This window comes from Protopterus annectens, chromosome 6.part0 (assembly GCF_019279795.1).
Source record: "Protopterus annectens isolate FY-2018-M chromosome 6.part0, PAN1.0, whole genome shotgun sequence".
NCBI classification, from domain to species: domain Eukaryota; kingdom Metazoa; phylum Chordata; order Ceratodontiformes; family Protopteridae; genus Protopterus; species Protopterus annectens.
In genome coordinates, this window is record NC_056737.1 from 1,360,388,331 (window position 1) to 1,360,400,842 (window position 12,512).

At 37.8% G+C, this 12,512-nt stretch overlaps 1 protein-coding gene across 3 annotated transcripts in view; it reads left to right on the forward strand.

Moving 5' to 3' along the window:
* KALRN (kalirin RhoGEF kinase) overlaps window positions 1–12,512 on the forward strand; it is a 4,346,166-nt gene that overhangs the window by 1,532,689 nt on the left and 2,800,965 nt on the right. For all 3 annotated transcript variants that reach the window (XM_044074926.1, XM_044074921.1, XM_044074920.1), the window contains exon 5: window positions 11,586–12,098. In XM_044074926.1, the coding sequence (XP_043930861.1) occupies window positions 11,586–12,098 (513 nt within the window). The remainder of the gene's footprint in view (window positions 1–11,585; window positions 12,099–12,512) is intronic.

Consider the following 12,512-nt stretch of genomic DNA (forward strand, 5'->3'; position numbering starts at 1 on the left):
TTTTGTTCCTAGATGTCAGTGCTGTTTTCAGGATTAATTTAAGTCCGAATCTAAAGTATTCCTTACTAAGTTGTATCTGCATTTGTTCATGTTTTATTGTTGATCCTTCATCAATTCCCAAAGATTTATACACTCCCTCTTGCTCAAATTCTTTTGTATCACATTCTTGTCCCAAACTGATGTTTTCCTGGTGCTGCAGTTTTCTTGCTTTAAAGGTTGCTTTTGTACATTTATCAAGACCAAATGACATCCTTATATCATCTGAAAAAGTTTGACAATTTGTAATTGTATTTTCATTTCCTCATTTGATGATCTATTGATCTATACAGTTTTAAATCATCAACAAAGAGAAGATGAGAAGTTATTACACTTTTGTTTTGTAGGAGCCAAATTATAACCGTGGCGTAAACTGTTTACTAGATAGCTTAATGGGTTAAAGGCAAGGCAGAATAGCAGCTGTGACAGAGAATATCCCCCTTTGAATTTTTTTCCCCTGGGATAATAATTTGTCCTTTATCATGGCTTAATTGCAAAGTGGTCTGCCACTGTTTCATGGTCACTGTAATGTAGTCAGTCAGTGTAGGGTGTATCTTAAACATTTTTAAGCACTCTTCTATCCATGAATGTGGGATACTATCAAATGCTTTTTTGTAGTCAATCCATGCTATACTTAGATTCTTCTCCTTTTTACAGATCTCCACTATGACTTTATTTAACAAAAAATTATCCTTTGTTCCATATGACTTTCTTTTATTACCCTTTTGTTCTACTGCCACAATTGAGTTTTCCTTCTAAGTGACTATTGTCGGCATCAATTCCCTTATATAGTTTATATGCCGTCAGAAGGCAAGTTATTGGTCTATAATTTTAGGGTAGCTTGCAGGTTCGCTCTTCAGTAGGAGCATTGTTTTTCCTGTTGTTAGCCAGGTCGGTGTCTGTTCGGGGTAAGCATATAAATAGTTCTTACTCATGGCTAAGTCTTCGTGCAAAGATGTTAATACTTTTAGCCAAAAGTTAGGTTCTGCATCTGGGCCTGGGGTTTTCCAATTAGAGGCTTTTCTTAACTTTGTTTCAATCTCTCTGGCTGTTCCTTCATCCCATTTCATATCCTGTACCTTTAAACTTCTTATTCTTTCTTTTACTTCTTCTATCCATTTAGCATCTTTGTTGTGTTCCACTGGATCTTCATAGATACTTCTTCAAAATGTATCTATTTGTTTTTTTGTTTTGGTAGTCTTTCAATTCCTTTTACATTGTTTCCAATTCTGTATAAAACCTTTTTGGGTTATCAATAAATTGCATATTTTGTACTTTTCCTTTATATTTTTCTGTGTATCGTCTAAGTTTTTCTGCCTGTGCTGAGATTTTTAGTTTGTTATTTGTGATAGTGCACAACAGATACTGCTCATTGCTTTTATCACATTTATCTTTCTTAGTAGTTTTGTTGATCTGTTCCCTCTTCTGTATTCCTCTAACAGTGACACTTCTTGTCTTAACTGATTTATAGTTTTCTCTATTCAATACTTCCATGATGGTATTCAATTTCTCTCCTTCCTTTCCCTCACTACACTGTGTTCTTGTGGTAGAATTTTATCAGTTATTAATTTAGCTGCACAGTAATATATTCTGTTTCTATGTAGACTCCTTTCTGTGGCTGTATTCCAGTAGGTTTTGGAATTCGCAAGGAAAACTAGTGGTGAATCTACATGGTTGCTTTATAGCTTGTTGAATAGCTCCTCCATCTTGGATAGGTCGATTAGCATACAGTTCTAATTGGGCGATTAGCTGCTTATTTTGTAATTGGCATACCACTGTATTTACCTTGTTCACACTGCTCTGCATGACTTTGCACACTGTGTAGAGCTGGTTACTGAATACAGAACAGTTTGCTATCATGTGCCCTTGTATGCTTTATTGAATATGGCCAACTATGTATTACAGAAGTTCTTAGATATTGTCAAATTTGTTACTATGCATTACAGGTGTTCGTAGATATTTTTGTTACTACTTGTTACAGATGTTCCCAGATATTTTTGTTACTATGTGTTACCAGATATTGTATTTTTGTTATGGTGTATTATAGGCATTACCAGGAATTTTTGTTACTATGTTTTACAGACATTCCCATGTATGTATATATTTTTGTTACTATGTATTATAGGTGCTCTATGTACTGTTTTTTTGTTACTGTGTGTTATAGATGTTCCCTAATATATATTTTTGCTACTGTGTATTACAGGTGCTCCCAGATATGATATTTTGTTACTATGTATTACAGATGTTCCCAGATATCTTGGTTATTATGTATTACAGGTGTTCCCAGATATTCTTTTGCTATGCATTACAGTATTAGTCCCCTTAGCTTTTCTGAACTCTTGTCTAGAAAATTTGTATTAAATGTTTAATATTAAAAACAGAGTTGCTATTCACTTCTCTTAACTGGATATACACATTACAGAAGCCCTAGATGAGGACTGTCTACACCTACAGAATAACCTGAAATTATTTTCTGCCTATTGGAATTGTGATTTTCTGCCCACATCCAGAGCCTTCATATGCTTCAAGCTCCAGATGCTTGAATATCTGAAAGTTGGCAGTAACACTTAGTGTTTGCCAGAGTTGCACATGCCCTGCTTCTATCTTTGTCATCCAATGGTGGGTGCCAGTTCAGATCCTCACCAGTCAAGAGAGGACATATGGCATGCAGAGAGTAGCAGAATATCAAAGAAACAGAAGTTGTGAGGAGAAACTTTGTCTAGTGCTAGTCCTTCCACTTCCTTACCTTCTCCTGTAGGCCTGTAAGGCTGTCATCTTAGCAATGTTGAAGTCCTCTTATGTGATTGGTTAGCTTGATATGATAGCAGCTGTGGAAATCCTTATTGGGTTTGTCTCTGACATCGCAATTTGCTTTTTTGGATCTCGTCTCATTATCTGATAACTGCAGGAACACTATTATTTTACTAGATTTTCACATCATTTACAATAGCATTCCTGTGAAGTATGGTAGAATAAAAATCTGAACTGTAGGTGTGGGAAGAAAAATGTGGTAAGCACATGGGCTGGGCACACCCACTAACCTTGCATTTGACATCATGGCATGTACTGGCAAGGAGCCACATGCTACTTACCACTGTGGTTCTTGAAGGCAACACAATGACACAGTGGCACAATGTCTGCCTCGCAACGCCAGGGTCCAGGATTCAATCCTGAATTTGAGTCAACATCTTTGTAGAGTTTGTTTGATGTCTCCCCATCTTTGTGTACTTTCTCTGGGCACTCCAGCTTCTTTCCACCTCTCAAAAACATGCTGGTTAATTGGCTGCAGTAAATTATGCACATGTACTATAGTTCCCTTTTCTCTTAAAGTCCAGTTTGTGGCTAGTAAGGGTCAAAGGGCCAGGTCTATAGAACATTCTGAATTGTACAGAGCTGGATATAGCAGAAGAGAAAGTCCTAATAGTTACTCACTGTGAAAGACCTTTGAAGTTAGATGATAAAATCTATGACTGTGCTGCAACACAGGAATACTGCTTTTGATTACTATCACTATTATTTTTCAGGTCCCCAGCTTTTTAAAATACTTCTGAAAGCCATTGTGGACATGAAGATAACGGAAGAGCTATTCCCACCGAAGACAGAAGTTTCCTTAACTCATACTTATCCAGAATTTGTCAGACTTTTAGTGTAGCAAGAAGAGACATACCCTTGTCCTGACTTTTTCTTAAGTCAAGTATTTGCCTGTTTCTCCTAGTTGCTCTCTCTGCCTTTTTTGGTTGGATGGCTGCTTTCATTTTGCAGTACTGAAAGTCAGTGCTGCAGATATATAAGGAATGGGAACACTTACCAGAACTCAGGACTGTTGTTAAATTGTCAAAAAGTAGAGATACTGACGCACATTTTAAAAGTGAGCATTGTATAGTCCATTTCAAAGTATTGGATATGTACCAGACATACTGCTTCTTGCAGAAGGCTCTTTCACGGTTGTAGCTTGCCATAGCAGATTGTTTGTCTCACAAATCAATAATAATTCCATGCACCACGCATATCAGAAACTAATTTACTTCTTGCTGTAGGCAACTCAGCCCTAACAAGTAATTATACTAGCGTAAGGCAAAAATGATTGAAACGTAGAACAAAGCTGTGTGCTATACTTTATTGAGTTAATAGCTTTTCTCTGCATTGCATCAGCTACAATCAAGAAAAGCAAGAGATAATTTAATTAATTTCTAAAGTTACATTTTGTATCAGAGTTGTTTACTGTGCCCATTATGAGCTGCCATGTAGGTCAGATATTACTTTAAGTGGTTTTCCCATTTCAATAGTCTAGGTTTTTACTGTAGAACTTTCCTCTGTGGGTCTCCCCTGTAAAGTGTGCTCTGGTTGAATGGAATTACCTTGATGAAAATTACTAAAATAAGTAAGTAAAAATTAAACAACTCCCCAAAACAAACCACACCGGTAGAATCCTAACTTTAACAAGGTATAAAACGAAAGGAAAAAAGTCACGGTCATGGCCAAAATCAGAAAGAGTAACTTTCATAATGGCAACAGCTCACTAGTTAAACCAAATAGGAAACAAAGTGGACTAATTCAATGCAATGAGGCCAATTACAAGGTCAAGATAGCCTCTCAGGCTAAAGACAACCACAAAGCCTTCTACAATTATATCCGTAACCTTAAAGGTGACACACAGCAGTGCTATGAACTGGTGGTAAATGGAACCACCTTCACTGAACAGAGTAACATAGCAAATCTGGTGGCTGACAAATTCAGCTGTAACTTCACTCCTCCCTCCCCCATCTTTCCATGAAATCCCTTCTAGCATACACCCCCCCCCAACTAGTAACAGGGAGGAAGTCAAAAGCACAGCCTCAGTGGGCCAAGACAATATCCCAGGTTGCCTCCTAAATAGCATGAAACACAACCTATCAGGGCCACTTGAGTCACTTTTCAACTAAAGCTTCAAAACAGGCTACATACCATGCGAATGCAGGATTGCAACAGTTATCCCTCTTCACATGGTTGGACCATCATCTGACACCAGAAACTACAGACCCATTAGTCTCAGTGATCTAATATGCAGAGCCATGGAATAAATTATCATGAAATAATCAGCAAAGACATTGGCAGCCTACAGACATTAGACCCATCCCACACTGGTTTTGTCAAAGCCTGGTAAACTTCTTTAAGATGGTCGTCAAGGCAATGGATGAGGGGAAAATGATGCATACTGCCTACCTAAACCTGGCTAAGACATTCAATACAATTCCCCACTCAAGGATTGTTGACAAAGTCACCAAACTAGGCATAAATCCCTACATAACTCTGGATTGCCAGCTAGCTTGCAGATAAGATCCAAGAAGTCAGGATGGGTGACACCATCTCTGCCAAGAGACCAGTTACCAGTGGAGTATCTCAGTGCACAGTGGCCAGGCTTGGCTCTGTTTGGAATGTACTTCTCAGAGGTCAAGGATAATGTCAAGATCTACTGGCTCACCAAGTTTGCAGACAACTGCAAATTGGAAGTTGTCATAGGATCCACTCGCTGACACTAACACCTGCAAGAGGGTCTAACACAGACAAGTGATTGGTACCACAGATTAAAAATCAGTGCCAGGAAGTGCATTATAGTGACTTTTGAGGAAAAAATCTACATAGGTTAATTACTTCATTGATAAGACACCCCTAAGAGTTGACCTAGTAGTTAGAGATCTGGGAACATATGTAGACAGTAATCTGGCCTTTGACTGTAGCCAAGGTAGTAAGATAATCAATCTATGTCATTCTGTGTAAGGATATGGCATCCAGGTCTAAGGAAGTTATAGTGCCACTTTACTTAGCCCTTATCAGACCCATCATTGAGTACAGTGCCCCCTTTGGTATGTACCTGACTAGGCATATGCAACATTTAGAATGCCTTCAGAGGTTCCTCACCAAGAAAAGTCATAGTATTAACACGTTGTCCTATACAAATCACCTTAAAGCCCTATCTCTATACTCAATCTCAAACAGGCTGCTAAGAGGTGATCTGTGCCTGACATAAAAGGCATCCTCAGAGCAAGCCCTTATGGATCTTTTGCATATCAGCAAAACAAGTAGCACCAGAAACACTATAAGTAAGGGTTTAAACTTTGCTTGAGACATGGAAAGTACATGTTGGCAAGACAGATATGTATCTCAAAGGATCCCCATGCTCTGGAATAGTGTCCCCATCCATGGGGATCAGAGTCCATCCCTAATCCTATTTAAACATTAGGTTGACCATTGGATTGGGAAATCAGAAATTCACCCCTTGTCTGGACACCCATGCGTCTGCTAGACAGAGGCTAACTGTAAATATTTCCTAACTAACACCCCCCTACTAAACCTTTAGCAACTTCTTAACTAACACAGCCTTCCAAATACACAGCCATGTTACAGGGGGACACAATTGGGTAGGGTTGCATGGCTAGGCTTATAAAGGCCCTGGTGGTTGTTAGCCTAGCATATACTTATGAACCTATGAACCAAAGCTACATTAACCAGTAAAGAGGTGTCATAGCATGTATGGCTGTTTGTGGGCTGGTTTAACAGTGCAAGAATAAGTGGTAAAAATGAAACACTTTTTGATGTATGCTATCCAAAGAGACAAAAAAGAGCACAGAGGTACTAGTTTGATCTGTGCTACCCTGAAGAGATGGAAGTGAGTCTTTATATGTGGTGTGTGTGTGTGTGTGTGTGTGTGTGTGTGTGTGTGTGTGTGTGTGTGTGTGTGTGTGTGTGTGTGTACACATGTGCAGTAGCATACCTAGGGTGTGGTGAAGGGGAAAGCTGCTCTGGTTGCAAAGTATTATTGACCGTTCTTGCCCCTTAATACTTTGCCCTGGTGCAAGTGTTAAGATGCATGATCGGCCTATCCCAATCACTCTTAGTAATAGTGCATACTGCTCTTATGTAATAGTGCATATTGCTGTTATGTAATAGTGCGTACTGGCTTTTAAATGCTGGTAATTGCATCTGCAGCTAAAGTCTGTGTGTGATCTAAACTGTAGAACCTGCTTGCTACAAGTGTCAGTACACCATCCCTCAATCCTCCAGAGTCAGGCTTGAATGTCCACTTAGTTTCAGTGTATTAGTTATTGGAGAACCTCCATATCCTAGTTTGTTAATTGTTTCTCTTTGGCACCCAGTGCTATAAATGTGTATGTTTATTTCAATGTATCCTTCAACTCTTTCACTCTTTTTAATCCTACCTCTAATGGCCGTGAAGTAATACTTCCAAGCATCTCCCTTGAGCCAACCACCTTATGACTTTGATCTGTGTTATAATGTTAAGATGTTCCCCACCTGGACTCTGTAGCTTCCCTTGAGGCATTCAAAAGTTTCTATTTTTTCTTTAACAGAGAGTAGTACAACCTTAGTTATATTTAATTATTTAATTGTATGTTGAAGCAATGCACTGAAAATATATGAGGATGATTGTGGTACTAAAAATTCATCTTTGATGTTAAGTAATGGAATATTAAAAAATCAAATGTTCACCACTTTTTATTACTTGTCAGTGTGAGGTGGCTGTGAAGACAAATGGGTATGTTATTTTACTTTTGAAGCTGAAGGCAGACTTGCAATTACATGCTGTTTAATATTATAGGTAACAAAACACTCTAAAGAAACATTTCTAGATGGTACTCTTACCCATTGATACAGAACTCTATAGCTAGAATGCATTATGCGGGAATTTTTATTTATTTTTTGCTGGTCCTGACCCTGGAAAAGCACTTCTGATCTGAAAAAAGGATATTATACATAATGACTGCCTTTTACATTGATTTCAAGACAGGTTCGCATTTGCAACAACGTGAGTATCAATATACTGATCAAGATATGCAGAATATTTACCCCTGCACTTTGAGTGAATTAGATTTGGTAGCATCGTTGTGGTAACGCAGAGTGAAAATCATGCATGTTGTAATGTGCAGATGTTGGAACTGCATTGTATAAGAAAGTTTTGGTTATACCAACTTTGAATCTGTAGCTAGAAAATCTTCATATCTTTCAGATAATATATACCTGCATGATTAAGATTCAACCAGAGAGTGTGCAATGTAACTAAAAGCATGTAAATGAGATGGATGTTTTCGGTGTCCTTATTTTTCTTCTTTACAAAAAAGGCAGTTTTCAAGCACTCATTTACTTGTTTCAAAGTGTAATACTCATTGTTTGATAAAAAGTCATAGGTAAGTAAAATAGAAAATGCAGTGTTTTTAAATAACGTTCATGAGTAGGACTTAGAAAAACAGCTCTTTCTCTTAAGTATGATGCATATGTGATTAGAGTTAGTAACCTTTTTCTACAAATGCAGTATTTTCAGAAAATGTTTAGCTAAAGGAGGAATGCCTTGCAGAGTTCATTTCTTCTTAATGGATCAGTTTTTCACTCAAATAATATTTAGAAATAAATACTCACAAATATGTTATTTTTCAGCCAGAAAGCTGTGGATAATTCGAAATGCATTCTTTGTGTGTTACTGGTGCCAAAATGTCAGTACACCGTAGTAAGCAATCACTAAGTGATTAATAAAGTGGTAGTGCATCATGTGAAAAGTATGAAGTCATTTATTTTAGTTTTATTTCACAGATGCCTAACTAGAGGTTTTTATACCTTTGAAAACACACCTGTTTTGTTCACCATTTTTGGAACACATTCTATAAGACATATAAAATATTTTGTGTTTTCTGTAGCTTTTAAAATGATGTTTTTATTGTAGATGTTTATTGTTACCGTGCTGTTTGTGGTTTTGTGCAGTACCTCTGAATTGGTTGAATTATGTTCAAAGTAAATGCTAAAATGAGTGTGAATATTTTCCAGCAATTAGCAATACTATCCACTATCTGAATTTATCGGATGTTCAGCACTTATCATTAATTGTCACCGTGAGGGGGCTTTAAAGACAAAGTAATCTGAAATGGATGTTATTTTACTTTTGAAATTGAAAGCAGAGTTGCATTCACATGCACTGCAGTATATTAACTATATTAAGCATTGTAAAGTCTGTCCCATGTATGTTTGAATTCCCCCACTTGTACCTTCTTATACTTGTTGGGGAGCCTGTCCATGTTTCCTCCACCGTTACTTCACTAAATGCCTAACATTCCTACTTGCTGTCACAGTTATGTCTCTATCATGTTCTCCTTTCCATGTAATAATGTTAAGCAAACAGCGACAATTCAGGGACTGTCACTGTACCATATATAGTTCCATGTGTCGTTTGTGCTGTTCCAAGAAGCTGAGTGTATATTTCCAAACAGGATAAGGAGTGATTTAGTACACTGTACAGTATATCCCATAATGCAAAGCTTCTTCTAAAGGATGTGCAGATTCTGGTGAAATATATTAGACTGGCTGAGCTAGAAGTAGCTAGATTTGCTGCCAAACAACCATACAAATCCCATCACTGTCTCTCCCTAAAACACCTAAACTGGCTAGAACTACCCCACCAGCTTCTCCTGTCTTTGCTCCAGATCATCCACTCTATCCTATTTCAACCCTTCTACTGTCCAGTTCTGTCCTCACTCATTTCCAACTATTCTCCAACTAGATCCCTCTGGAGCTCTTCCCAAGACCTACTACATATCTTCAAACCCAAAACCAAATTAGGATGCAACATATATAACTTCCATCCTTATATTGTCTGGAATAAACTTCCTGTTGAAATCAGAGCCTTCACACATCCTAAACAATTTAAGGATGCCACCAAAGAGTATCTAAAATACCATTGGACTTGCCACTGTACTCACCCTCCCTAAACTACTTCTCCCATCCAATAGAAAACAAACCCCCTCCTCTCTGTTTCCCTTCACACACACACACACACACACACACACACACACACACACACGCACGCACGCACGCACACACACACACACACACACACACACACACACACAGACACACACACAAACACACACGCACACACACACACACACACACACACACACACACACACACACACACACACACACACACACACACACACACACACACACTCTCCTTCCCCTAAGCAAATCCTGAAACTGAACTTCTCTACCTACCTTGCTAACACCTCTGTGATTCATTCAATAATACATGCACTGTCAATCAAAACCTTTTTAAATATGTTCTCAAATACTCTTTGAAAATCCCTCATCCCTCTTAGTATTTATTAAAGAACACAATCCTGAATTTTTTTGCTTTTTTTTTTTAAATATGATCACTAATTCACTATGTAATGTCCTAATCTAGCACATCTTATTCTCTTTGAACACACTTCTGAAAATGTTATGTGGTTGTATTATATTTTGTTATTAACTGCTTCTGTTATGTATAACTGCATAATGTATGGAGCTTTTCTCCCCGGCCTGTGCTGAAAAAGGCCTCTTAAGCTTAGTTGGACATACCCAGTCAACAAATGTAAAATAAATAAATAAATGTAAAATAAATAAATAAACAAAGCAAAACTGAGTGGAAACATGACGTTTAAAAAAAGCCTGTAGTTTCAAAGATTTAAAGATATTTATGAGGCTATTGATCTGTGGGGACCTTAAGAAGCCTAACTTTATATTCCCATTGTAGTTTTTAACCCTTCTCCATTTGCATATGAGTGTAACTATTGAAAGTCAAGAACAGCTGATGCGTGCATGCATTTCTTCTGACAGACAACTTGTGTTCCTATATTTGTACAGTGAACCTGACATACATGTCCAACACCTGTAACAGGGATGTCATGCAGTAGTTGTATTAATATCCAAGCTGGGATTTATGCTCCAGTTTTCTTATGACCAGTGACAGACTGGTTATATTAAAGCCTTATGTGGTCTTTAATAACCAGTGACAGACCTGTTATAATAAAGCCTGTAGTATGAATTGGATTATGTTTCCAGCCAATCAATGTGAGTACTGCAGTAGTACTTTTTCTGTCAAATCATCATTTCCATTTTTCCCTAATACATACATTTCATGTTTTTTCTGTCTGCCCAATCAAGAACTGTAGTAAGTGTGATTTTGGTCATAATATTTTGCATGGTATCTGTTTTATTACTGTCCTTTCAAATTTTCTACTGTCCACATATGCCTTGCATGCAGAACTTAGTGTGAGGTTTCACAAGGATATTTTAACTCCTAAACTTATTTTCCTTCTTTTCCCAGTGATTTGTCTTCTAGTACACGTCGACACTACTTTTTCACTGCCCCCACTCATTTATTGCCTGGCTGGCATTAGTTGTCCATATAACATTTTGGTGAACCTTGACATTTGCTTGAAGATGGGGAGTTCTTTCCAGTAGGAGTGTTGTAATAAGAAAGGATAATCTATTGTTGATAGCCACTGTAACTCCTGATGGCTATTAATCTGAGGGTAAAAAATATTGTATTACCGTGATGTAACAGTCTGTGAGGCTTCTTAAAATAGTTAAGATTAACATTTGTATCAGGTCATCCCAGGAGATCATTTTTATTTAATGACATATAATGCTGTTTATTGAACTTTGGGAGGGCTGAATGTAATGGCCTGATGGCTTATTTTACGTTGATGAAGGTGGTAATTTAAGTTTATTACATTTTTTTCCTAGACAAGTATGGTGTCAGTAGAAGGACTTTCAAAGCTAGTCGATCCATCTCAGCTGACAGATGAGTTTGAAGGATCCTTGGATTACAACCATGATGAGTGGATTGAACTACGAGTCTCCCTGGAGGAGTTCATTAGCAGTGCCGTACACCTGTTATCAAGGCTGGAAGACTTGCAGGAGATGTTGGCTCGGAAAGAATTTCCAGTTGATGTTGAAGGCTCAAGGAGACTTATAGATGAACACACACAGCTTAAAAAGAAAGTAATTAAAGCTCCTGTAGAGGAACTTGATCGAGAAGGTCAAAGGCTGTTACAGTGTATAAGGTGCAGTGATGGTTTTTCTGGCAGGAACTGCATCCCAGGAAGTGCAGACTTCCAGAGTGTTGTGCCAAAGATCACCAGTCTGTTGGACAAGCTGCATTCAACGCGGCAGCATTTACATCAGATGTGGCATGTCCGGAAATTGAAACTGGATCAGTGTTTTCAGCTTCGGCTTTTTGAACAGGATGCTGAAAAGGTAAGAAATCCTTTGATATTCAGTGATTTAAAAGTTGTCATAATAAGGTAAAAAGCTTTATTTGATGCAGTTTGCTCAATCATGACAAAAGTCATGAGAACATGAAAACAGATGTGGCATGCCATTTTCTAACACAATGCGTTCCTTGAATTTCACTTAAGAATGTTCAGTCACTCCATCAAGTGTCCATTGTATGTGAGAATTTAACTGTACAAATATGACCATGCTTATGTAATGACAAGCATACATATTCATCCCTCCATTTCTGTATCTGTTATGGTTTTCTTGAAGTTGTGCTGTTAACATTTGATTGTAAACCAGGCTGAGCTTGTAATTGATCATGTTGCAATCAGTACTCAACCCAGGCAATGAAAATAGAAATAAAAACTAAATGTTATTCAATGAAGTCACTGT